The 26995-nt window shown below is 48.8% G+C and overlaps 7 protein-coding genes across 7 annotated transcripts; 2 read left to right on the top strand and 5 right to left on the bottom strand.

The window, feature by feature from the left end:
• Window positions 1-1505: 1505 nt before the first annotated feature.
• Window positions 1506-2426, bottom strand: MIND_01146700 (uncharacterized protein; the record flags this gene model as incomplete). Its single annotated transcript, XM_037367998.1, has 4 exons — window positions 2013-2426; window positions 1692-1968; window positions 1583-1647; window positions 1506-1536 (listed from the first exon to the last, which is right to left on the bottom strand). Exons 1-4 carry the CDS (start codon window positions 2072-2074, stop codon window positions 1506-1508), a joined length of 435 nt encoding a protein of 144 aa, XP_037215830.1. The 5' UTR covers window positions 2075-2426.
• A 1182-nt stretch (window positions 2427-3608) lies between these two features.
• MIND_01146600 (26S proteasome regulatory subunit RPN1) lies at window positions 3609-5019 on the bottom strand (the record flags this gene model as incomplete). The annotated part of the gene is made up of 5 exons (XM_037367997.1): window positions 3609-4023; window positions 4077-4501; window positions 4550-4714; window positions 4761-4811; window positions 4864-5019. 5 exons carry the CDS (start codon window positions 5017-5019, stop codon window positions 3609-3611), a joined length of 1212 nt encoding a protein of 403 aa, XP_037215829.1.
• A 1132-nt stretch (window positions 5020-6151) lies between these two features.
• MIND_01146500 (RPN1-RPN2-N domain-containing protein) lies at window positions 6152-7719 on the bottom strand (the record flags this gene model as incomplete). Its single annotated transcript, XM_037367996.1, has 3 exons — window positions 6152-7252; window positions 7291-7487; window positions 7692-7719. 3 exons carry the CDS (start codon window positions 7717-7719, stop codon window positions 6152-6154), a joined length of 1326 nt encoding a protein of 441 aa, XP_037215828.1.
• Window positions 7720-8189: 470 nt separating this feature from the next.
• On the bottom strand, window positions 8190-9128 carry MIND_01146400 (RPN1-RPN2-N domain-containing protein; the record flags this gene model as incomplete). Its single annotated transcript, XM_037367995.1, has 2 exons — window positions 8427-9128; window positions 8190-8375 (listed from the first exon to the last, which is right to left on the bottom strand). The coding sequence occupies exons 1-2, from the start codon at window positions 9096-9098 to the stop codon at window positions 8190-8192; spliced, it is 858 nt and encodes a 285-aa protein (XP_037215827.1). The 5' UTR covers window positions 9099-9128.
• A 458-nt stretch (window positions 9129-9586) lies between these two features.
• MIND_01146300 (uncharacterized protein) lies at window positions 9587-10047 on the top strand (the record flags this gene model as incomplete). The annotated part of the gene is made up of 2 exons (XM_037367994.1): window positions 9587-9712; window positions 9760-10047. 2 exons carry the CDS (start codon window positions 9587-9589, stop codon window positions 10045-10047), a joined length of 414 nt encoding a protein of 137 aa, XP_037215826.1.
• Window positions 10048-10470: 423 nt separating this feature from the next.
• On the bottom strand, window positions 10471-11239 carry MIND_01146200 (uncharacterized protein; the record flags this gene model as incomplete). The annotated part of the gene is made up of 2 exons (XM_037367993.1): window positions 10471-10519; window positions 10569-11239. The coding sequence occupies 2 exons, from the start codon at window positions 11237-11239 to the stop codon at window positions 10471-10473; spliced, it is 720 nt and encodes a 239-aa protein (XP_037215825.1).
• A 14113-nt stretch (window positions 11240-25352) lies between these two features.
• On the top strand, window positions 25353-26738 carry MIND_01146100 (uncharacterized protein; the record flags this gene model as incomplete). The annotated part of the gene is made up of 3 exons (XM_037367992.1): window positions 25353-25661; window positions 25709-25753; window positions 25800-26738. The coding sequence occupies 3 exons, from the start codon at window positions 25353-25355 to the stop codon at window positions 26736-26738; spliced, it is 1293 nt and encodes a 430-aa protein (XP_037215824.1).
• Between the last annotated feature and the right edge of the window lie 257 nt (window positions 26739-26995).

The raw sequence follows: 26995 nt of genomic DNA, 5'->3' as shown, positions 1-26995 counted from the left end.
GCTAAGGCCGCTTTGAAGCGATTGGATATTCGTCTGAATTCGGAGTCCGAGATCGTCAACTTCGCGTCTCATATTGCTCCATTACTGGTTGAAGCAGCCAACATGATTACGCACCTCTCCGTTCAGCTGGGTTCGTACGAGGACTGGAACGTTTTCGCTGGCCAACTCTCTGCCTTAAATATCCGGCCCAACTTTTCATCGCTTCGAAACCTGCATGTAGCATCTCTTCGAAATTCGTTGTTGAATGATACCGTGCATCCGTTTCCGGGGCTGGCCGCAAACATAGAGAACCTTTATCTCGACTCATTGCCCCTTACTCCCACAATAGTTGGCCCAAACCTTGTTTCTTTAACCCTCCTCAACTTGTCCTGGGTCAACAGCGACACATCGTCATCTCACACTTACGTCAGAAACCTGTTGGATTGTCTCCGTCGAACTCCCAGTCTTGGAACCCTCATGATTGGAGACTCTAACAAATACTCTTTTGAAGAGTCTTCCCTCCCAATGCATTCTGTGGTTCTTCCGAATCTGCGAACCTTATCCTATTTTTGCACCATACTGCGGCCGCACCAATGTGGCTTCCTTATGTCCCTCATCATAACGCCACAGCTCGGGGTACTTTCTATCTGCCTGTCCAACATCCTCAACACGTGGTGTCGACTTGCGTGACATACAGTTGTGGCAGGCCTTGAGATGAGAGCGCACGACATTGCGCCAAAGCTGTAAGCGTATGTAAGCAAAATTCAACAGACTTGTCGTGCAACTGACTTGTTGTACTTGAGGTTTGGTTCATAGCAGATGGTTGTCGTTGTTGGATAAGCTGAGATGAAGCAACAAGTGTACTAGTATTTGAATTCGAAGTGAAATTGGAGGGCGTTGTCGAATTTTGGAAGTTGATGCTTTGGGTAGAATGACGGGAGTTCAAATGTGTCGGCCCGTTACTCGTATATGTGAGTGGAAAGCCGGGTGGTGAAGCCACGGGGTAAGTTGCGCTGGCAGATTGCGATGGCCACTGAAGCTGTACGGTCAGATAAGCGGGCTTGAACTCGAATGATAACAGAGTCACAAACCGACTCGAAATTTGAGCTTGACGCAATTTCCGAGGGCATGTCCACTAGGGGCCTTCGGCGCTTGCGCCGAAGACTGAGACCTTGCTTTAGCCATCAGCAATCTAGTCCCGAGGCCCGCGATTGAACAAGCGGGTAGGGTACGTCGACGGGTACAGGCCGCGTTGCGATTTCTCGCCGGGTCGCTGACAAATTGATTTGTCAGAGTGACATGCGCCGGAGTTAACAGTGGGCGTCGCTTGCATACACTGATACAGCGTCTGCTTAGGAAGTCCCGAAGCGCCTTTCAGTGCGCAGACCGAAGATAGAAGATAGATAGCAATCTGTGTACACTTGTTTGTTTTTGTTATTTACACTTGTTTGGTGAGGCAATTTCTCACATACAGGACCTTGTAAAGCAAGGTAATATGTTGTAATGAAGACTGATGGTTTTGCGCGTCAAACAATCGGAATATGACATTTCTCGCAGCTGCTATGCGTCAGCAGCGAGTCACGGTCGTGAAACTAATACATACCGAGGGGTATTCCTCATAGCCTTGTGTCGTAATGTCGTAGTCGCCCAGGTTATTGGAACCATATCCTGGATGGTGTTCAAACTGTAGCATTAAAAAAAAGGTTCAATACCATGAAGTCGAGGGTAACCGTTGTCGCTTTCATCAGTTTCAGAAGAATCACGATGGTCATGGGCTTGAGCATCATCGACATCCTCGTCGTCGGTACCAGCATCCAGCGCCTGACGGTGTTGCTGGCTATTGTATGATGCGGCTGGCGTCTGGGCTGGAGGAGGAAGATCGACCAAGGTAGCGAGCGACAACCTTGGAGGTACCGGTTAAGGTTGAAGTTGTGGTTGCGGAAGTCGCGGTTCAGTTTGGTTCTCCTCCAAGTCCGCTCGCCGCTTCCGCTAGGAGAGATGAGTTCCGAGCTTGAAGAGATTGATAAACCTACACTAGCGAGGCCTGTGACTGGGGGAGCCATGGGATTACGACCAACATCTGCCGGTCCAGCATAGCGAGTGGTGGGACGTCGATGTGTTGGGTTGCTCAGAGTATGAGAGTCGCGCTCTAATCGGTCGAGAGTCGAGAATCGCTGTCGTTTTGCTACTCGAATCGGCTCGGATAGTGGGGGGCGAGCTTGAGTATTCGCATTTGCATTCGCGTTCGCGTTGTCGTCCGTCGAACGACGTTTTTGTGGCACTGTGCAGAGTAAAGATAGATGAGTAACTAGCATAAAGAACAAAAACAAGATACAAGGCTCACCGACACTTGAGAACCCACGCTCGGCACCACTAGTACTGCCGACCGCCAGTGCTTGTGGTGGTACATTTGCCGTTGGAGTGGCACTTCTGGAACGACCTCGCGGATTCAAGTTCGGAGTTGCTGTCCGTGTGACGCTGTCAGATTAGATTCGGAGGCTTCGCTTTTGAAACGTTTTTGCTACGAGGCTTTTTCGCAAGGCCAGTGCCGCCATTGCTAGCCATAAGCAACGACAGGGTCGTGCAGGGTCGTGGAAGCCTGAGCGAAGCTGGTTTGCATCACAATTAACATTTCGCTGACGGTTGATCGCCGGGAGATAAATACTACTATAAGTTATATAGCTCTTTGCAAAAATGTAGGTGGTTTGTGGAGCCTACTCGATGCTCCAACCTGTTTATTGTTGTTGTGGCTCCTGTCAAGTTTTACAGCTGTTGGCAAAATCCTAGGCCACATTAAAATTTCCTCTCTTGGAGCATCGGACAGAATTCAACCCAAATAAAGCAGTTTGCAGTGCCAATGCTCCACTGTTGCTCCAGTTAAGCGACCCTCCGAGCTCAGAGCGTGTGTGACGTCAGACGAGTAGAAATTTTGGAGTGGCCTAGGATTTTGCCAACAGCTGTAAGCTGGCCTGGGAACGACCCAGTGGAGCCAGAGACCCATTTATGGGAAAAACACGACAACAGATGTAAACAGGTTGGAGCGCTGAGCGCGCTCCACAAACCACCTACACTTCTGCAAAGTGCTGTAACTTCAAGACCGTCGTTGGAACTCGTTAAAACACTAATATTGGTACTACAACTCCATCTTGTCATCAGGCACCGTCCCGTTGCCAAATTTGCATGATCTCTCCAACCATAGGTAGGTGTCGGTGTGCTCGAAAACCTGATATCGTCCAAGGTTTGCGTGCTTGGTCCACCACATCCAAAGCCTGTAAACTGGCGTTACTCATTATCCAAACAAACGGATGAGAAACTGACATGAGCAAATTAAATGTTAATTCTAAGTATGACTACAACTCCATCTTGTCCTCTTTTTCCCGGATTTCTTTGCAGGATCAGCATACCTTCGAGCACCGGCGCAAATGGGATGTACTCCCTTGTTGCCAACTCCGCACGATCTTTGGTAGCCAAGCGCACTGGTGTCTGGTGTGTTTGAAAACCAGATATCGTTCGAGGTTTGCCTGCTTGGCCAACAATATCCAGAGCCTTTTCAGACACCAAAAAAGAGCCACGAACCTGTCCAACCCAAACCGTTACCGGCTTGGGGTTGAGCTCCTCGTCGACGGTAATCAGGAGCCTCGGATGCATCGCACCGCCAACAAGCTAGTAACGGCAGGACGGCTCATTATACTCCGGTCGGAGTAGAACAGGTCAAGACCAATCGTCCCCTGGCCCACATGCACCAAGCCCTGAGCGATACGGACCGTGAAAAGACACTCCGGCTCTTTGTAGTAGTAGCCAGCCAGTTGTCGAAGCATTTGCGCCAAACGCGCGTTGTTGATCCCTGTGCCGACAAGGCCCGTAGCGAGAATGGCGTTAAGTGCAATGGCGAAAATGGTGTCGTGGCTGTACTTTGAGAGCGAGTTGAGAATGGGCCGTTGAGGATTTGAAACATTGTTCAGTCCAATTGGCAGGGACTTGTCGTTCTGCTCTGCCTTCTCCATCAGCACTTGAAGAATCATTCCGGTAATTTTGCTGTCTTGACTGGAGACAAAGAAGTCAGCACAATAAATAAGCCGAAAAAATAGATCACAAACCCAACGAGGTACTGGCAAACGCGTGTATATGTATTCCTGTCGACAAGAGCAATTGATTCCTCCACCATTTCCAACTCTTGAAGAAGATCGATAGCGTCCGGTTCGGCGTTATGGTCGAGGAGGAATACGACACACTCTTTTGCAACTTGAAGGGAACGGAGGTCGTCAATTATGTCAGGAACTTTAAGCACTAGTGATGAACCCTTGACTGGTTCAACCTCGTCATCTTCTTGTTCACGAATGTTGTATTCGTCACCGAGTTCAGCAGCAAGATGTCGAACGTATTCGTCCCATGATCCGGGGTCGGAAAGCGGTGAGCCTGCTGGCCGAACTTCTGCTGCCAGTAAACGATAGCGAGGAGTGCCTTGCAGTGGGGTGTCCGAATAAGTCATAGCGAAGACCAATAAGATGGCTGCAAATAAAGACTGCGTAATAGTTTAGATTCAGAACGTGAAAAAAAGTGTGAAATATACCTTGTTTCCGGATGGCTCCCATGTTTCGTAGAGCGTTCGGAGGTCGGGGTACAACAGGTGCAGAAACTTGGGTGGTTTCGGAACGGACGCCATCAAGGATGTAGATGTCCGAATGAGAATTCGAAGGGTTTCCAGCGCTGGTTTATAGACGTCAGCATTGGATTCCTAACGTCATTAGCCAGGGTAGATTGCATACAAATGCTACACGCACATTCAGCCGCCCTGCTAGTCCCTCTAAGCTGAACTGCTGGTCTTCTACACACTAGTAAGTGGGAGTGAGTTTTTCGCGCGTCTGCAACAACCACAAAACGCACCAATTCATCACCTCTCTTCTCCCCATCTTTCCTCTTCTCCTTGCTGAGGTTGGGTAAGCCCGTTTGCTTGTCTGTCTTCTTGGGAGTGCGGTTGGTAGCAAAATCTCTGCGAGTGACAACTTGAAGAATGACGACTTCAATCCGATCGCTGGGCATTGCGAAGTGGACGGAGGATTCCAACGAACGCGCTTGGGCGAAAAACGCGTGACGGCCACAGTTTGACCACCGTGGCTTAGGATTCTGGTAACGAGCTGGTGGTAGTCTTTAGAAGAAGTCACGCATCACAGACGTATCATCGCTCAGGCTTTCGGATGATCAGAAAACTTGAAGCAAAGAAAGTTTCATCTTGGTACTGAGACTACAATTGCTACTTGTAGTAAGCCTAGCCTAATTATACCAAGGACTCATGAAGGGAGAGAGATAGATTCGAGCACCCAAAACAGTTCTTTGCTTGAATGTTGATTGAGCCGCAATTCTGGGCTGTACTCCAAGCTCGTGTATGGCGTCAAACGACCATCTGCTCTCGCCCCATGACGCGGAATCAGCTCGATTGGTGCGCGAATGTGTCTCATATCAATGACCCCCCCGATCCTACTTTTGTCGGCTCTCAATCCTCGTCGGAGTATGAACTGACCGGTCATCGCGTCCCTCTTGTCCAATGAAAGCTGTGGCACAACATCGAATCGTTGGACGTAGAGTAAGAACGGGTTGACACCGGTATGGTCCTTGTTCGGCCAGCATGGCCGCATGAATAACCGTATCTGGCCAACTGTATGGTCTGTATTTCATCAATCGTAAAAGTGACGATGAACAATAAGTATGATGGTTCAATGGCTGATCTAAGGAATAACGGGCCGTCGGCGCCCAATTAGGAAGACAATGGCGACTGGTCCGGATTGGCAGTGTCGTGAGTCCGTGACAGTCACCCCCTCAGGCTTGTGGTCAACCTTCTCCAGTGTTGCGAGCAGTGGCTTAAGCAGGTATGCAGCTATGTAGCCACATCTCCCACTAGTACTGGCATGCCCAAGTCCCAAAGCTGCCAGTGCTGCTTGGGCCTCTCTGGGTCATGTCTGCTGTATCTTGACCAATGCCACCTTATTGACCAATGCCACCTTATCAGCCACCTGCCAGTACACTTTGGATTGTTTGAGCTTTTAGATTAATTAGCTACTACTGTTGCTACTACTGTTATATATTTACTTAGCCTAAATATTATGAACTCTTCTACTATAGCCTAAACAGCTCAGTTGTGCCAATGCTTCAGTCCGGACCACTCGCCATTGTCTTCCTAATTAGGCGCCGACGGCCCGTTATTCCTTAGATGAGCCACGCGACCTTGAAGCCCGTCGCGAAAGCCCTTGCATGGCCAAGCAGCATCAACGGAATTCGACAAAAGAACTGGGTCATATCGTCCTATCTCCCACATCGAATCGACGGGAGGTGGCTGAGCGAATAATAATTGCGAAGGGAGTGGTCGGCTGGTATGAGGAGCTGTGAGTTGAACGCGAAGTGAATACCAGACTTCAAGGTGGGTAAACGGAAGCGCACAGTCAGTATGGTGCCGACGTCGACCACCAAGAAGCGGTTTATGTGTAGTGTTTTGCCCATAGTAGAAATCTCCCAGAGCCGCCCGAAGATCATTCAATTTGTACATGTTGCCAACATCTTCAACCGAGACTTTTGGTAATGTTGGTCTTCGATTAAGCAAAAAGGCTGCTGAAGGAGCAATGGTGAACCGACTTTCAGTTTGGGGGTAGAGGAGTGGATAGAGTTCCGCTGCTTTGAACAAGTTTCGTACTGGGCGTGAGGCTTCGCCAATCAAAGATGGTCCCGCGACATCTTCAGTTTGGAGCTCAGAACTCGGTTCACCTTCACCTTCCCGTTCTTCGCCATCATCAACAACATCCTCCATTTTGAGCTGCAGCTGTTCCGACTTGATTCCAGTATATAACCCAAAAAGTCGGAGCTTCTCCGCTCGATCGAGATGGCGAACAATTTGAGGGTCGTAATCGCGATGATTGGTCTCCGTTCGAGCTGGGACTTTTATCTGGGTGCTGTGAGCCTTCTCCGTAATATCTGCCGTGTATTGCATAGGAACCCCCGCCCATCGAATGCTTGGCACAATGCTATGAAGGAATTCGAGCTTCGGGATGGCGAAATGCGGTTGCTCTCGCCCACCGCAGTCAATGATGTGTTGCTTGTGTTCATGGAAGGTTGCGAGGCACTGCTCCATGCGGACGAGGGTTGCTTCAGTAATTTGAGGTGACTGCGCCATGAACCTAAAGTCCATGAGCGCACGAAGGGCAACAACAACCTGTCGAGGGACAGCATCCGCAATGATACAGATGAAAGAGCGTTGAAGCTCTCGATGCTCGCGACCACCCAGTTGCTTTAGACGAGTAACACCCTCCTTGAAATGTCGCACACCAGAACGGGGATGATCGAGAGGCGGAAATCAAGTTCATTGTCGCCCATGATCTTGCGCCCCCACTGGAAGTCGTGATCGAAAAATGCTTTATGGACATGGTGGAGTACTTCTGGTGTTAAAAACTTCGAGGGATTTGTTGAGAGAGGCCAGTTTCGCCAAAAAGGGAGGTGAACGCCATTCAGTCGGTGCGGATGAGCTTTGGAGGCTATCAGCAATGCTGTTTGGAGATACTCTTGTGGAGATAGACGAGATAGCTGCCCATGTGCTCTCGCCTGTCCTTTCTGGATGACGAAAGTTGTCGCCGAGTGTGTGATGTGATGCAGTTGTCAAATGCGAAGTTTTCGCTTTGATGCAGGCGATATCAGTAGCCTCTGGGGTGTCGACAATATAGGAGACCAACGGTGTGTGCGCATAAATGAGGGAACCATCGTGTTTCGATAAGATAGCCTCATCTCGAGTTGCCATCTTCAGAGGCTCGCAAATTATATCGAGGCAGTGATGGAGTAATCGACTTTCCATTACGCTCCGCACACTTTTTGCGCAGAGAAATTTAGGAACGGGAAGAAGTGCTATCATGAGAAAAGCATGGTTTGAGGCTTTCATTGCTACATCGCTTCGTAGGTTTGCCAGTGACAGCAAAAATGGGTGAGCGACGCGATCGCCATTCATGACCGATATGTTTGTCTTGTCAGAGCTGGCGATAACTCCAAGAACGGTGTGGCCAATAGGAACGGCTTCCTGCCATAACATCAGTCAAAGAAAAAAACCTTAACCGGATGCTGCGACAAACCTGCATCTTCCACGCACTATCACTATTTATCCACTCCCCATGGACCCGCTCATTGTCTCAAAACATTTGCGTAGGAACCAAGTCGAGACTGTCCTTGAACAGCGGATTTCAAACAAGGAGTTGGATGCATTCAAGTGAGTTTCGGTAGAAGAGAACGATAGGCTTCTTTGTCGGATATCCAGGGTATGTGATTGTTCGTGAGTGCCACTTCGGGCAGGTAGGCAATAGCTCGATGCGTTGGCGCAGCTGCTTGGCTGTCTTGTACGAAAGATGTGGTGCTAGATATTGCCGAATCTGAATGAAATGCCAATGAGATGTTGTTGGGAGTGGATAACAAAAATGTACCAATACAAGCAACTCGTTGATCTCCTTGATGGTGAGACTGGAATGAGCAAGAAAGTCGGAAAATTCCCACTCCAACTCCCCGACGAAGGGATAAAAGAGGTTGTCCGTTCGAAGGCTGTTGAATTCATCATCCTCAACCCAGTTAACGAAACTCTTTCCACCATTCGCCGTTTGAGCTGCTCCGACATAAGGGCACTGGTAGTCTTGCCCTGTCTGCTCTGTGGCGGGTTGTACAGATGCACTAGAGGTTGCCAGTGGAATATTGGGAATCAAATCTGGCTCTTGAGTTGGCTGATGTACTGCTGCTGTCTCCGAACAAGTCGCGCGCTTGCTGGTGCCAAAGGCTTCTTCGAACCGAGCGATATAAGCCTCTGCCTCAGGCCCACCAACACCAATTGCAGCTGTGGCTTCGCGAGACCAACCAACACAAGATGATCGTGGATTATTGAGATGTTGTAGAACCTTCGTCTTGGTGTCGAAAGTACAGCGGCAACGGGGACCTGGGCATTTAAATCTTGGTTCGCGCTGGTATTGTCGATTGTACGAGAACAAGGGCATGGAACACCGACAGGCAGAAGTTCCGAGTCGCAGTACTTCAAGTCCACCTTCAAGTTGAAAACGGAACGACAAGTTACAACTTGAAGACAAGTTGTGACTCGTATGGACTAACATGAGAGGGGATAAGGCCGCAAGCGGCAGAGAGCCGAACCGTGACTCTGCTGGACGCATCATGTGATCCTTGTGATGCCGTCCCAATAAGGGTAATCAAAACACAGCCACTCCCAATTTGGGGGGGCTGGTTTTCATCTTCACATATAGAGCCGAAACTTCGGTTCGGCAATAACCACCATCCGACTTCTTGGCCCACCGTCAGGCTCGCTCACCGTCACCGATGCTCATTCCAATCTCACCGTACTTACTACACCCAGCATGAGGGACTCTGCTGCCGAAGACCAATGCGTTAAAGCGCATGTGGTGCGTCTCTTCCACGCCTATTTCGTGCGACACGTCTCTCAACCACTGGGCCGGGCACAGATTCCTCCCAACTTGTTCGGCAAGACAGTGGTCGCTATGCCTGAAACTCCTGCTAGTGCAGAGCTCTTCCTGCATACTCTCCGCACGCTAAAAGTGTTTGCTCATTGGAGCTGAACGCTGTGTCTATGAAACACCACGAAGCTACGCTATATCGTCAAGTTCTGCAACATGTGGCACAACAATCAGAGAAGAATCTACACGATGCACAGGAAAGATTAGTCCAACGCTCGTCTGAATTTGAAGACACCACTGTGCGCGGAGCATTCACTGTTTGACAATTTACTGATCATTCCATTAGCTGACATCGAGCGAAAACCCACAAATAGAGGAGCTAAAGACCCTCGCGTTGCATAAGGATAAGGATGCTTGTGCATTGGAGCTACGTGCAACACTCGCAAAACTCCATGAAGCGAACCTCTCCTGCGAATTACTCCAGAAATCTATTCAGGAAGCCACCATCAAGCTCGCAACGGCGACGGAGAATATCACAATGGCACGGGGCCTTGTTCGTAGTCAGGGGATGAGTGCTCTCCTCTGGGAACGGTGCGAGACTTGCAAAGAGATGATAAAATCCGGTTGTGAGTAGAATAGATAGTTTTCCCTCTGACATTAAATGACTGTATGTACACGTATACTGTAGCAGTTCATAATGACCTGCCTTATATATTTGCTTTTCGCAACAACTTAGACTGAGCGGGTGAGTAATAACAAATTGTATTGAGTACTACAGAACGAACAGAACGAATTATTTAGTACTACTTAGATGATTTTGCGTGCACGTTACAAGAGTTCAGGAGCGAAAATAAACCGTTGCGCGCGGGCTTGATCCTTGGTCACGTCCCTTTTCAGCTTCAAGTTGACCTCAGCCTCCTGCTGCGAATACTCTAACTCGTCAACCAAGCCCTGCTTCTCCTCCTCGAGCAGTTGAATACGCGCCTTGAGACGTTCGGTCTCTTGGCGGAGTTGCTGGTTGTTGTTGTCGGACTGTTTGTTCATCGCCATGAGGTTTTTATTTAATCGAACGAGAGTACTGGTTGTTTTCGTAAATGAAGCTTGCGCTGTTTCTCGTACTTCAGTCTGAGTTCAATGGAGCGTAAATTGACTGACCGAGTATATGCCAGCAAACTGGGCAGAGGCTTATCGTTGTCCACAACAGTGCCAGAACCCGAATCATCAACACCGCAGGTGGGGCTGTCGAATGAAGGGGCAGCAGGAGTCGGATAGATGATACCGAGGCACCCAGAGATAAGGCTTTCGGCTGGGGGAATCTCGTCTTCCGAATCGATACCAGCGTCAAATGCGCCGAGCGGAGTACTGCCTCGATGAACTGAAGCGTGGTCCGAATCGTTGTGGTTCTCCAAATCCGACTCGGAGTCGTGTTTGTTCTCCAAGTCATGAGTGTTCTCCAGGTCGTGTTTGTACTCTATGTCCTTCTCTAAATCGTTCTGGTTCTCGCTGTCTTGTTCGTTCGCGGCGAGTGCGCGATGGTGACGTCGGATGAAGACACGTTGAGCAAGGCCATACTGAGAGTGGGCGTATTGGTCATCGGAGGATGGGGCAGTGGGAGAGCCGATTAGAGGGTTAATGCCAGCGCTGCTGTGATAAACAGCTTCGAAGGCAGCATGCGTGTCAGCATCCATGAACGTAGTCGAGGTGGGCGGCGTCGTAGAACTCGTGGTAGTGGTCGGAGTAAAGTGCAAGATGACTGCGACCCTGAAGTCAAGTCTTTCGATTTCCGTGCCAGTGAGAAGCCATCGAGCCATGCACCAGAGACGCATAGTGAGCGAGAGGTGGGGAGAGATCCATAGCGATTGCATAAGTAGGAGTCACTGGCAGGACAGCATAGGACTGATCTGATTTGTCATGTCAAGTTACCACACAGTCTGCCTATGGTATTACGGGGTATTATGGAGGCTACATTCGCGTGCAGGTTTCCTGATGTACAAAATTATCAGCCCTCTGTTTTCGTTCGTTCTGTTTGTACCGCCGTGCGCCCGCTTATTTTTCATTCTGGTTTTGCGATCAGGTGATCCGTGACTGGATCAGTGACTGCGACGTTGTGGTTGATCCTTTCGACCTGTCCAAGTGCCCAGGACGACACTTCTTTGTCCTGCAGTATCTTCGTCAATCCATACGTCCTTATTTCGTGTTGATCTTGTTATCCGCCAGTGAACTTTTCCGCGTCACTTTCCAGCTACATGTGCGGGCAATACTTCTTCTCCTTCAAGCTGACGCAGTAGCCATTCAGCAGATATGGCGCATCCCTACCACGATGTCGAACTCCCATTGCAATCACCTATACCGATTCGACACCACCCACGTCCACAAAGAATGAGCACCGCACCCCGCAAACCGGTGATAGTGGATGGTTTGCCAGCAAGTACCCCCCTCCCTTCCCCGCTATGTTTCCTTACGGCTCTGCCAGAAAGAGGACGGCCTCATCATGGGACATTTCAAAAGTGGCGCGAATGGTCTATACGGTGTTGTTGGGACCACCTCCCAAGACCTCCGCCGTGTTGGATTCAGTGATCGGATGTGGACAATCGAGTCTCTCACCAGCGATATAGCGCCCTCTCCGCGACATTCATTTTGCGACTCGCTCGACCTGAAAATGCCTCGCCTACCTCACACCATGCTAGTGTCAAGTTTCATACTCAGCAATCCAGCTTTCGATAAGGCTTTTGCCACCATCCGTGTGCCATCATGCCTTGTCCACAGAAGACCAGAACCGCATTTAGTAAGCCTGGACAGCTATCATCCGCCTTTTCGAATCGAGCAGAAATTTATCGAAGAATGGACGTGTCTCGAGGAAAATATTATTCGCTTAGAGACAACTCTACGTGACTCGCTCTTAAACCGACCTGCACCTGTTCCAGTCCCGATCGATTCCGGGCCTTCTCCTCGTGATTATGGTTACATGCAGGGTCATAGCACGAAACCAGATGCTATGAACGCGCTGCATTTATCACGAGCGGCTTTTCTCGTCAAAGCTGCCTCCCTTTCGCTATTACTCCTCCTCCATCGTGTCAATAGTACCTTCCGAAGCCGGGACTCGTATTTCCAACATTTGTATCAACACTTGGAATCCGCAACCGGCATTCCCCTGACTCGCCTGCAAGACATCATCGGCTCTCGAAATATATCGAACTGGTCCCAACCTCGACAAGGAGCGGTTATAGATTTAACCGTAGTGATGGATCTGCCTCAGCAAGCCTTTCTTGCCAGCCTAATAGAGATTGTTGCAAAATATCGACTCTCCATTCCATTTTGTTTGAGCTACGGAGAGCTCTGCCGTCATCCCGTGGAGAAGTCAATACTTCCCTCTTATGCACTGGCTTCCTCGGATTTTCGACCTGGCTCTGACGAAATTCAGTTCCTGTCGCAAACCTCAACGTACATGCCCTTTTCAACCTGGGAGTATACTAGCTCGTTCATGCCGACGAACAGTAGATTGGTTCCACCAGTTCAAGCAAGGGATGAAAGTATACTTGCACATTGGAAACAAGCGGAGACTCATAGCCAATTCATGCGACGCCGTGCCTCAGTTAATGCGGGAAAGGAACAATCAGAAACTAGTGCAGACCGTGCGGCCCGCTTAGCACGTGCGGAAGCAGCTCGTCTCTTGGTGAACGCGACAGGGACCATGCATCTACCTGCACAAGACAGTCGCGTTTTCTCTTGGCGGAGACAGAACGATGAGCTCGTCCGCGTAGCTGAGCTCCCCGCAAGCTACTCATCGTTATGGGAAAAGTTTTGCCCAAGCGAACGTCACTACGACCCCTTCCGGGATGAATGGGACCTTTGTCGAAGATGGGATATAGCTGCCTGTCCCTCCGAGCAGGATGATAGCAACAGTGCTTTTGATGATTTCGACGAGGAAGAACGAATGGATTTCGATGATACTTCGGAGCCCATCAACGCAGATATCAATGATTCCCTCTTGGAGCAACAAATGCAAGTGGATGGAGAGGAAACGGGTCCCGAGCCTGAACCTACATTGGTCACTCCGTCGTTGGGTTCCCATGACTCACCCATACCATTGTCGGCTGATGGCTCGGATTCTGTACAGAGTGGAGTTGCTAACTCTGAAAGGCGACACTCTGTGGCAAGCTATGAACAAGGAAACTTCCCATTGTTTAACCCGTCAGTTGTGGCGGAATCTGTGTCAGAAACAGCAGTCATAGCGGCTCAGGTTGCTTGTGTCCCCTCATCCTTCGTCGATGTCCTCTATCAAAGGCTAGGGATTCAGCTAACCGCGTCCACCAGTAAAGTTCTCGACTTCCCTCCAAATTTGAATGTCGATCGGTCAAGCCGCATCCTCAGTGGCTTGTTAGACCAGAAGCTCCAGACCTTTGAGGGGCTTCAACTGAATGAAGTGCTGGAATTGATTCAAGCTCTCGATCAAGGCGTCAATAACGATAAGCGAATGCTGATTGATTTCACTCACCTCAGCTGGAATTTCCCCCCGGATCTTTGCGCCGCGCCAATGGTGCTAACAAACCCGCATCTGAAGTGGGAGAACAATTGGGAGATGACCAACTACACATACTATCTTGTCGGAAGCCGCAAAAAATTGTTGTCAACCGAAGATTGCGACATTCTCATTACTCCTCACGCTGCGACAGTGTTCGAAATATCCCGCGGAAGTTGGGGATCTTCCGTGACTGCCTCAGCCGAACAACTCGCGCTGCAAGGGATCCCATTTCGCCTCTGTCGTCTCAGCTCAAGTAACACATCACTCTCTCCCCTGCGACACACAAAACTTCCTTGTGCCCCTAGGCATGTACTCAGAGAGTTGAGCTCTCTCCCAGATCTTAGCGACTACGATGCGTACGTGGATTTGCGGAGCAAATTTCTCAAAGACCGAGTGGCACATGCTATTGAAATCGGTGGTATCGTTGGACGACTTGCTCGGGAGTTAGTTCCGTGGCACACCATTACTCATGCCCTGAGCGAGAACCCTCCCCCCGAAGCGGTGCAGTTGTTGGAAGCTCCTGGCGGCCTGGTTTTCTCCGTGCGCCACTTCACCGAAATGGAGATCTATGTGATCTGTGGGATGTTCACCGAAGAAATTGGTGAGAACTGATCCACATTGAGTGCCGCCGTCTAACGCAGTCACAGAGAACAATTGCACACAACGACGATCGTGGTGGCCGACCCCCTGGACATGGGCAAAGGCACAAAGTCGTCATTGGACATCTTCCAATGAAAGCTGGTATCAAGGGCGGCTTTCTCAGTTACAGTCGAAAAGCGTCGATCGCAGCTTGCTCTGCAAGACCGCAAAGGATTGGGCAGCTGTAACTAACGGGTGGATGTGCCGCAAAGCACACAAGCAATATGAGCGCATTGCGGCTGAGTATATTAAAATGAAATGCTAATTGAGAAATATATGCTGTACTGTCATGCGACACTGATGAGATTGATGAGAAACCGTTGCTCGTAGAAGAGGGTAGGTCGTGTGAGAGCGTCCGACGAGGCATGAGGTACCATATGCCCGGGATAGGCAAAGATGAAGCTTACTAGCAGCCTAATATTATGGTTGTTTGCAGAAGAGTTGGATCGGACGTGATCGCACCTCTTCCACAAGGAAAATAAATTGAATTGTTTCCAAACAAACGACTAGACGTAGAAGCATGATTTTGGTACCTTTTTCACGGCCGAATTTATGGGCTTTAAATGTTACCTGTCACATGACTGGGATTTTTTTTTTTTTTTTTTTTATCTGCATTTATATACCGCTACAAGCACACTAACTGCTAAGACGCGGTGGCCAGGACAATAGAGCTGTCCGGCCGCTCGATAGGGTGTTGCGCCGGGTTTGGATCCAGGCTGGTTGTGGTGTAGCGAATGGCGGGGAGACATGACTGGGATATCGATGCATCTAAATTCTGATGCCTGGGTGCGTCAATTATTGCACAAGAACCATATTCTGCATGTTTCAAACACAAAAAAGCACTTAGAATTGAATGCTTCATCGACTCACCAAGCTGATTATTCGTCCATAAATCGGTCCGAGACGCGTCGATTCATCGCTTGTGACGTGACACAGAGTTACCCGTCGCGTCTTCCTCTCTTGACCACCACCTGCGATGGGTTTGAAGCAATGAAAACGAGCTGCACAAGACCCAGATGCCCCCAAACGCCATGTGGCCTCCCAAGAAACTGAAAGCCACTCCAGACCCTGACTCCATCTCAATCTCTTCCCGCTAGCGCGTCTAATTATAAATTCTCCAGACCTCGAAATCATTGAAGATACAACAAAACAGCGCAGGAAGGGCAAGCTTAGTGATGTTGAGATGGAGAGGACTCCGATTCCGACAGTGACAATAAGGAAGAGGAACCAGGTGCGTGGCTATTCAGTTCAGCTTCTCACACGTCTCAAGATCTTGGCCTTAACCCTGGCCCAGTCGTCAGGCCATACGACCTTGTCGAAGATATCGACATCCCTTTCAATTTCTCGAGCTCATTTCTGAAGCACTTCACAGCATGCACTCTTTTCCAAAGCCCACTATGACCGACTCATGTCTGCAGCAAAAAAAGAACTTTCAATGCGAGCAGCACTCCCTCCTTCGGAGTCCTTCCAAGTGGCCAAACAAGACCTCATTATTGACAAGCGCGAACGGAACGAACAGTCAGCAGGAAAGGGTGGTAGGAGTATATTTTAATAGACCTACAGGGCAAGTCGGTAGTAAAAGCACCAAGAAGAAGAAGCGCTCTGACGATGGTACTGATGAAGACAATGACACTCCCACCAAGAAGAGCGATGAGCTGACGGCGGGGGAGCATATGATCAAGCTCGAAGAGGCATTGTACTGCCAGATGCACAACCACATGTACTTTGTGTCGAAGGACCACCATGTAGGGGTTGGTGATGGAGATGCATTGTGAACAATTCTTTTGGTGCGTTATTCTCATATGTTAGTCTGTTTTCTGACTTGTCACTGGGTCAGGGAATACACTGAGTCGGGGGAGGAATCAGGCACACAAGAAGCATACATCGTATACGGTTCAACCTGCGGTTTTAGGACCCAATCTCGAGACCGGCTCTCGTAGAGCTGCCCCCAGTCGTCGTTCTCAGCAAGCAAATTTAAATCAACACACATGGATTTCAATGCGCCAGCTGCCTTTTCCCCCACTACGGTGCTCCTCCGCTTGACCCTCCCTCCATCTAAACTGTAACCATTGGCTCGAAACCCTTATCGAAATCTCCCCATCCGAAACCTGCATCAAAGACACGTGCCTATGCTCTATCTGGACCTTTTTTGCTTGTTTTCTCTTCTATTATTCGAGATGTCTTTCAAGTTTTAACTTGTGTCCAGAATGAAAATTTGCCCACTCATGTCACGACGAGGTCTGGGCTGTCCGTGAGTATAAGTCCACCACTGTATCCTTCAGGTCAACAAAACCTATTCACCTGCATGGAACATTTCTCCCATCGTTGGTCTTTTGTTGAATAGTAACGAGCCGATTCTCGCTTGTCGTCGTCGATGTGGCTATGATGTTATTCAATTTATGGTTGAGTTGACTTCATATAGGATACATATAGAGGTATCAACATATGTTGTCGAATACCTTGAATCCAGGTCGCATTTCTCCGTGCTAGCGCTTTAGCTGTGTGATGTGGCAACTGCCTCGGTGTGAAAGCTCCGAGTCTCTGCCGTTCTACAGGAGGCTCGTCAAGACTGGTGCCGGGTGCGAGCGATGAGCTGGTCCGTCTCATCACGATAGCGTCGGACTTGAAGAAGAAAATGAAGCTCAATCGTGCATAAGATCACGTGACAGCTTGGTCTCATTTCTGGATTTCTGGGCTACATGAAACAAGGGCCTCTGGCGCCTGCGCCTGAGACTGAGACCTTGCTTTAGTTTATGTGTATTTTTATCAGTGATCTGGCTTGTTAGTGTTACAGATTGGTCAATGTTCCAACCAGGCAATGATGGGTAATATTGTGGAATTGTAACAAATGTATTCTGAAAGTGAAACTTTCTTTTGTTAGAAATCTATTCAGTGGGTAAGGCTCAAATCAAGAATATCAGGAAAATATAGGTAATGATTATAAAGAATATAATTTATTCAATATTGTTATACTTTTCCTCACCACTAGGGCTAGATATGCTCTGTCAGTTGGCCGCTCGCTTTGCTCACCGCCAACCTCTCAGGCTGTGCTCACTGCTGACCTAAAAGGTCAAAGGGAGATCTATGCCTACCTGTGAGTATTAATAGTGATTAAATACACCTACTGAGAAATGATGTTATATTCTTTGTTTAGTCATTGTTATGAACTGCATGGCTCAGGCTATCAGGGGGGGGGTGCACAGATTTACCCATAAGTGGCTTATGATAAACAGTATACTATCTCTAACAATATTCTCTATTGTCCATTCAATTGGCATTTACTTAAGATTAGATAATAAGACCCTAAAGCCTCATTCTGGAGTGTCTGAATTGATAACTCAGCACCTCACAGCTTTATGTACTTGATATAAAAATGATATCATCAATCAATACTACTGTTTAAGATGTTGCTATATTGAACAGTGTTTCAAGCTGTGGTAGCTATAGAGCTCTATTAGTTGTGGATTGACTAGTACTAATGTAACTATTAAGCTGGTACAATAGGTTACTCAATGAAAGTGGTTAGTATGTGACATGACCTAATGATTGTACTGTCAAATAGTGAAGCACCAGTTAGGATTGGAACAGATGCAGACTGCCCTCAGACTCATATGATCTTAACAATAATTATTCAGAAATCTGGTTTGTATATTGTTTTGTTGTTTACACTTATTTGACTTCAATTTGTGATATACAGAACCTAGCTAAAGCAAGGTAATGTAGATGTTTGGCCAATATTGCCACAACTATAAAGCTGCAACTATAGGTCCCTTAATGGAAGTTGTTCATATGGTCAAAATATACAACAATGATTTTGTGACGATCTGTGACATCCTCTGATGATTGGACTGTCAAACAGCGAAAACTTCCTTTTTTTGGGAATTGGTCACACTTGTCACACTTTGTGACATCGTATCACAACTTGAGCCAGATGCTGCAAGGGATTTGGGACATGCACAGATTGCGGCCCTCACACTCATTGAATGGCTGCAACTTTAAAAGAACAATTACTGATTTCTTTGTTTGTACATGTTTGTTTTTGTTGTTTACACTTGTTTGGCGTGAATTTTTCACATACAGGACCTAGCTAAAGCAAGGTAATAAGGCCGACGCCGCGGTGGAGACAAACAGAACGTCATGTTGTAACTTACAGTAAAAGTACACTATCTTTGACTGCCAGTGCTTTCTTGTTATCCATTGAACTCCTCGTGATGGATGAATACCGGTCTGGGCCGCAGCCATGCCGCATGCAGCTGCCGCGTACTGCGGCGTGGCTTGAGGTCAATGATCACCAACAGAGACACGATGCCGCAGAATGCCGGAAGTAATAGCCGATTGCGGTGATTGATTATCAAAGACCTGCTGACGAGTGTGGTTTTAGATAAGCGGTCAATGTCACCACTAGCACAAACAACCAACTTCGTTCTGTTTGTGAATGAATCAATGTGAATCAACCTCCAAGACTCCAAGTCCGTGAGCCACAAGTAATTGTGAGAGGGTTTAGACTACATCCTAGGGAATGATTTGTATACCGAAAATATGTTTAGGGATGTGGCTAGATTAGATACGAGAACAGCTGTTGAATAGCTCGCACAAGTCTCATATGTAGCGAAGTTCACCATCCCAATACCACAAACGAGCGCAGGAGGAATGGTCTTCATCCGCATCAGGAAGACGACAGGTTGAATGTTCTGCATAGATACGTTTGCCGGCCTCTCCATCTCTGACTAGGTGCTCCTGGAATATGCGTCTCACCAAGCCCTTGCGAGAATCGGGGTATGGAGACAAGAGGGGCGAGGGTATGACCAAGAGAAAGACGGTAGGAAGAGCCAACGCGAGGGAAAGGGAATTCAACAAGCGAAGTTTGAGACCAAGCGCCATGATCGATAGTGAACCTCAAATCCAGAATATCGAGAGGCTGCAGTAGGTTCTCCGTCAGTATCGGCAAAAGCTTTGCTCGACCATGGCCGCGCTGAACAAACTGTTGTATGTCACCCACTAAACTGAGTGCAGTGACGGTAGAAAGCTTGGAACGATTCGCCAAAACAAAGTTGACCGTGTTGCGAATATTGACTATGCAGATAGAAAGTCTTTGGAGTTGTGGAACTTCGATGAGTGATACGAGGAAGCCACATTGGTGTGGCAGCGATGTTTTGCATAGATGGGACAGGCTGTGAAGATTGGGTAGAACAACAACAACGAAACCATGGGAAGCGGATGGAACGAAACCCTCATTCAGTTCCCCGATGGTGAGAGCGTTGAGTTTTGGAGTGAGACACAGACAACGCAAGAAGTCCATGACAAAGGTCTGCCATGACACTGCATCATCGCAAAACTGAATCCAAGTTGAGCAAGGTCAACGAAGTGAGGTCGGAGCCAACGATAGAGGGAGTGAGCGGCAGGCCCTCGAGAGAAAGCTCTCGCATGTTGGCAGCAAGCGCCGGAAACGGTTGTGGGATACCGTCTGGGGACGGGCTTCCCAAATGAGTACAAAAAGCTGCGTGAAGCTGTCGAAGCGATGTGAAACTGAGTTGGACATTGGAGAGGGATAGTCGGCAGATAAAATCATTCCAGTCAGCGGAAGAAGCGTAGCGCACGGAGAGGTGCGTAATGGTATCGGCTACTGCAACTAGCAGGGGAACGAAGCAAGACGAGAAGGTGTTGGCATTGGTTTCCAAGTTGGCACCGAGGTGAATATCCAAGCGCTTGGGAGTGGCCTTGGAACATTGGAAAACCCGGGTGATATACCATTGTGGCATCTCCGGGACGAGGATGATGTTCGACCACAATTTCGGTGTCGACTCCAATACCGATTCCCAATACCTGCACACCACTTTGAGAGTCGTCCTGTTCTGAACATCGATTCTCCAGTTATCAAGCGAGCAGGAAGAAAGGAAAGCCTGGAAAATGAGTTCAAGGATGACCTGGTATCCCCAAACACCTTGAACATTGCTTTGTGAAAGACCGGAAGTGGTTGAGGAAACTTGTAACTGTGAATGCGCGTTTGCGGGAGCTGAGGCGTCATCCTCCATTGTTAACTGGTTTGACGTTCGGGTTATAGCTGAGCTGTGACGGGTTGAGAGTGTTACTGAAAAGTTCCGATGATGGGGTGGGCACACGTGGTGTTCCCGATTCTGCACCAATTTGAGGTGGCAAATCGACGCAGAGGTTTTTGCACATTCAAAAATAGTTTATTTGACTAGTCAAATTGCTGGGCCCACAAGAACAAACAGCGCCGGTATGGCTTCCTGAAGCGACGAAGGGATCTGGTTTGCATGAGTCGTCAGTAGGCTGGAGAAAGCGGGAAAGAAGACATACGGGGCAAGTCGAGCGTTGGACGAAAAACGCGATTTGAAAAGCAAAAAGCTATCAAGTACGAGGGATAAAGCATGGACCAGTTAAATCGAGCAAAAAATATCCACGGAGTGCAGAATACTTGTTCGGCCATGACAGTAAAGATTTATGCCTCTGGATTGCCGAAGGTTACTAGGATGTGGCGGTAATCCGAGGCAAGGTTTTCAACCAGTGGTGAGAAGCACGCGTTCAGTCGGAGTGAGACCGACGTGACGTGAACGATATGACGAGAAATATTTTCGTATATGGGCGACTGATGTAGGGATTGAGCGGAACAGCAAGGCTGTTCCGGTTTGATGGGGGTATATAAAAAGCACGTAGCACTTAATGTACCCTAGGATTAGTTTCGCTACTTACAGAGTTCATTACTGTTCTCTTGTGCGCGACTCTGGTCTTCTTGTGGGCAAGACTACCGAGAACAACTCGGTCTCTAGCTCTACAAAAGTGGCGGTGGTATTGTCTGAGAGTGTGACTGAGACTACTATCTCCGAAAAAGGACTCGATGGTGCTTCAGGTGGAGCGTCGACTGTAACAATCCCCGAGTTGGCAGCAAAGTTTGTCGAAATATCGTGTATAGGAGTGCTAGTTGCAGATTGCAAAGTGGAAGAAGACTGGGGGACGCTACCAGCTGGGGAATCGGAATTCGGATAAGCATAACCCAGGGCAGGTGATAGTTGGTGCGGCGACAAAGTTTCTCTTTGTACGAGAAAGGTGGACGATCCACTAGTACTACGAGGGTTCAATGGTCGGCAAGCTAAAATTTCTTGAGTGTATGTTGGAGCCAGAGTTCCTTGCTCGTCGCGGTGTTGACCTAAAGTATGATAACCCCTGCATTAAAACGAGGATAAGCCAAACCATTTTCTGCCTCGGGACCCATATGTTGAGAGGGTGAAGCAACGGTTGCCAGCAAATGGAGATCCGATGATTTGTTTGAGACTGAGGTTTGAGAATCTGCGAAAGGTAAATCTCAGAGCGTTAACAACTAGATGTGAAATAAACCATGCTGCTCTGCTGCGTCTGAATCTTTGCGTTGGCGCTTGCGTATATAGGTCGTGACATAGGCGAATCCGAATCGTCGTCCTCAAGGTAACGAGTACGGTAGGCGAGACGGTTGAGGATGAATTCCAATCTTGACAGATGTATGATGGTCAAAAACTATCTATTTTCCTTTGTATTTTGGAAGATCTGAGCCATTTTGGGGGTATACTGAGCTGATCTATGCCTGTAGTAGACCTAGAAACTCGATATCTTTCGCGCAGAGGCTGAAATCAGCTTATCGGAGGGTGGGAATTGCACCGGCTATCTCGGAGATGGGCAGGTCCTCGGACTTGGCAATGAACTCTGATGTCCGTGTGCCCCGAGTGACGGCTATCTCATCGGAATGATATCAAGGGCCGGATGACGTCAAATCCATCAAGCCGTCCAGTGCCGACTCTCATTCGGCTCTGGACAAGCCTCATGGATTTATCTCAACTGCACGGAAAACTAGTTTCCGGAGCCAGCCCCCACCGCCCTCAAGTAATTTCCTGTATGCCGCAGCTGGTAAAGCACACATATTGCTTTATCTACATATTGCCGGCTGTTACATCAATAAAATGAGTAAGTTTTAGCAAAAGCACTGATTTGTTGTCCAAGTAGCTGCATAACAGGTAGCAAATGTCTATTCTGGGCTTATTCAATCCATTACACCCTCCAAAACCTTGAAAAATGGGTGAAAAGTCATTGCTCAGACTGATCAATCTGCCAAGGATCAGCTGTCAAATGTGAAATCGAACCTTTAATTGTTCAGCCCACTCGTCGTATAGAGATGGGTCATACGAGCTGGGTGTTGCCTCCAACAAGAGCTCGCTCAAATCATCCGCAGACCGGAATCGCGGTTCCATCTTGGTGAACCTAATCGGTTTGGATTTGGCGGCATCCTTGTTAACGGCGAAATGCATTCCGATGTCATGGGCAATGATTTTCAGAGCAAACGATTTCGCCAGGGTCCGATAAGCGTGCATTGAAACAACCTCGTGATGTGCCGACCGCCGAATACCATCGACTATTTCGAAAACATCAGACTCGTATTCTGGGACTGGTCCCAAATTCTTTGGACGCCAGGTTTGTTATGCGGTCCCAGAGTTCGGGACTGTCTCTGAAGCCTTCAAGAACGTTCCAATCCATGCTCCCAAACGACCTCCAAAAACTTCAAGACGGAAGACAATAGCTGCGGATTCATATCCCACATCTCGCTCCATCCAGCCAACATGTCTGTCGCAACATCTAATGCACTTTCAGCGATCTCATCAGCCGGGCTGTCGGTTATTGTTTTGGCTTTGCCTTTTAGCTGAGCAGGGGTGCGGAATCGGCCATTGACAAACAAGCCACCGAGAGCAGGTTCGGATGCGACAGCCAGGGAGAGGAAATTCCAAACGGCGCCGCGCAATGTCATATCCTCGTAAGGATGCTGAAAGATCTGGACAAGTGAAGCAACCGTTGTTTCGATGGTTAGTGGCGAGGGGGACATCAATGCAAATGAGGCACGCAATGCACATAACACCCGCATAGCCTCGACGGGAACAACATTTCCCCATCCCTCGTTGTTTGACGCAAAGAGCAAGCACGTCGATTGGGTCCGCCTTGACGAACATGTTGGAATCGCGCGAAAAAGCTCCGCCAGTTACGCGAGTGCAAAACAACTGTTCCGATAAGCATGGCTTGGTCGAACGGGTGTTGATTTTGAGGTTCATCACAATCCGCGCCAGATGAAGGTGGGCTTCAAGACAGAAGACCAATCGGCGGACATCCGCATGGAGCCGCGAGTCGTATAGTGACTCCAGCCTGAGGTTATTGTCGAGGCCAAGGGATTAATGGTTGAGGTTGTAGCTTTGAACAGCGTAAGGTCAAGCACTGTTTGCACAAGTTTCGCAAAGGGATATTCTAGTCATTGTTAACGCAAGCTCCAAAGGGTATGTGATTGGCACTGACTATTGCTGAATCATCTAAAACTGGTGGCGCATGCTCGAGAATCGTCCCATAGAAAGTCATGACTTGTTGTCCGATGTCGTACCGCTCCGCCTTTTGCGCATACTTCCAGCTTAAATGCTCAACCCAAACTTCAGTCTGGACAAAGCGGATCCCCCGCATCAACACCTCCTCTTTGAGCTGAAGAAGTTCGGGGTTATCTGGAAGAACGGATGAAAAGGCCTCTGCCGCCAACCGCTGCACAAGATGCAAAAGGCCCAACGTCATCGTATTATCGCCCACTGACTTTTTCAGCAGCTAAAGCAACTGATCCAAAACCCGCACCCCGTTCTCCAAATAAAGCTCCTGTCGTGCAAACATATAGCCAGACACGATGAGTATATCGAGGCAACGCCAATATGGCAGACAGAACGCTCATGGCGGATGTAATGAGCTGGATTCGATACCGTTACTTCGGTGGCCGGAAGAGGTCAACGCGTCTTCCAATATCATAGTCGTGAGTTGGACCAGGTCTGGCGGTCGGGCTTCCGTCATGGTGTGTGAAACGACGGGATCTCCAGCGTCGAAGGCTTGCATAAGCTGTTCAGCCTGAGCAGGACTGTCTTGGATCAAACTCTGCACCAAATCCAACGCGTGTGTTATCACAGTCTCGTTAATCCCCCCGGAGTTGGTTTCGACACCGACATTCTCCAAACGGACGGTCACAGGCTGGCCAGCCCCGCGCGGCGCAAACAACACATTTGAGTAACCCCCCAGAAAGAACCTGGCGTTTGTTCACGTAGTCGGTCAGGACCTCCAAAATGAGCTTCCATCCTGAGTGCTGATGTTGCCAGCACACGATTTGTCAAATGGTGAGGTTTTCGAGGTAATAGAACACGTGACGGGCGCAAGAATCTTCTTGCGCACAGCAGCTTGAGATGCAGGACGAGTCGGGGGGCCCTCTTGGGTCGAACAAAGTGGATCTGTGTCGAGGAAGCCATTGCCGGGTCATAGCGCGGAGAAGGCGAATATATTGGGCTTGGGTCTCCGTGCGCTTCAACCTCGAGCTGAGGAAGTGTAGGAGTTTTTCACCCTCGGCTTCAGTTCGTGGTATTTCGATGGGGACGGGACAGAAATGCAGATTCCACTTTGAGCACAGAGTGTCGTCCGAGTGATAAGAAACCAACAAACCATCCATGAATTGTGTTTTGAAGGACGCAAATCAACAGCAGCACGAGACGATGAGTAGCATATAGTTTGTGTAGGACGGTGGACACCGGTGAACGTGAACCAATTATCGACATGGTGGGATGAACAGGTCGCAAACCAAATAGACGAATGATTTAACTTACATCGGTGATGATGAGCTCATGAAAAGGAGGGAATAATTTGTCAGCGAGGTGACCGCAAGCTATGATCATGATCATTTGATCACATGGGTGTGACTGGTCACCGTTGACTCTTGTCTTCATCCCACCATGGCTCCCAGTCTCAACCTAGAGAGGAAGTATCGCCCAGTAGCAAATGACGAGGCGGAACGGAAACAGATACCCCGCTCCGTGATAACTTACCTGCATCTCGACAAGAAATTCCCCAATTGGCTCCACCAGGAGGTCGCCAAAGAGCTCCTCACCAACACAAACATTCCCCAAGACTATTGTTTCTTGGCTTTCCACGATATATATCCCAAGGCCATGCTGGATCCTGTACTTGCCCAGCTGCCGCAGGGTATGGAGCGTACCCACAAGCTGATGCTCCTCGACGCCATGAGAAACCGAGAGAAGAAGGTATGTGCCTGTTGTTCCTTTCTCCTTCTGCACTGAATGATTGGCAGAATCACAACAGAACCATTAAATCCAAGAAGACTAAAAAGAAGCAGGTAGGCTACGCATATTCATTTCTTCTTCCCGTACTAAGCATGCTAGAACTTGGGAAACCGAAACTCTGGTCTCAGTACAGCCCCTGGGCCTTTCATAGACCGGCAGCTATCCGACAAGGAGGACGCCGCCCCTCATGACAGACCAAAACCCGCCGCTTTCAGCAAAGCGCCTCGGCTGCCCGATGTTCCGATACTCTCGAGGCTGAGAGTCTTCCCCAGCTGTTCTCCCCGTAGGATTCCTACCGAAGATGGAGAGTCCATCTCCACATATGCCGGCCCCCTGAGACGCTCAGCTTCTACCAGCTCTGGCAGGTCTTCGCCGGACCCTCTTGGGGTCTCACCGACAGTGTTTGGTGACGAGATTTCGGACATTACGTCTAACGATTGGGTCTGGGACGCCAAGGTTTCAGATGATGAGCTTTCCGAATTAGATGATGAGGTCTCTGAAGGCTCTGAATCGAACGCCGAGGTCACTGATGATAGGGTGTCTGAACGCGCTGAACGCGCTGAATCGGTGGTCTCCTCGCGACCTTCCACCTCCTCGCCCGACTTGCGCATGCCCCGGAATATTTTCCTGGAGGACACCCAGGCGAATACCAAGAAACTCGAAACATTACTTGAAGACGAAGTTGCAGTAAATCATGCCATTGCCATGGTGATCTGGGATGATTCTATTTGGAGCTCGCTATGCTGCATGGATCCGTCCGTCCAGGCTTCATATCTCCACGAGTGCTTGCTCGAATTCAGGCAAGACGACTTCGACATCCCTACTCGGTCAGCGGGCCCACTGAAAACCACCGTCAAAATCATCCGAAATCTATTCCAAGACAGGACGAGCGAAGTTTTTGGCCGCGTGATGAAGGAGGGAACACTATTTCCCTACACTTTAAACGTCCTTGAAATACTGGGTGGGATGGCTGGGAAGTCGGACGAAGAAAGGGCTTCGATGCAAAGATTGTTCTTGATGTCCCTCTCGGAACTTTAGATGATTCCCGTAGAAATGTTTTGTATACCTTGAGCGATGTCATGACAGAGAGGTTCTATGAATGAAATCTATGTTTGTTTTCCGAGAATTTTCAAGTATCCATCTATTGCAATTGCATTACCTCCACCGCAACCAGTGTAATACCAAGGCTTTTGCATATGCTACGAGGGATAGCTCGTGCGACGCAACGGGCGGGAGTAAGCTACCCGTAGTTCACGAACATAACACTGTTTGTGCTTAGTGTAATGAGACCAAGA

Source organism: Mycena indigotica (genome assembly GCF_014461135.1).
Source record: "Mycena indigotica strain 171206Taipei chromosome Unknown Mind.scaff0010, whole genome shotgun sequence".
Lineage (NCBI taxonomy): Eukaryota > Fungi > Basidiomycota > Agaricomycetes > Agaricales > Mycenaceae > Mycena > Mycena indigotica.
Note: the sequence above shows the minus strand (reverse complement) of the source record. Positions and strands in the feature narration are given on the sequence as shown.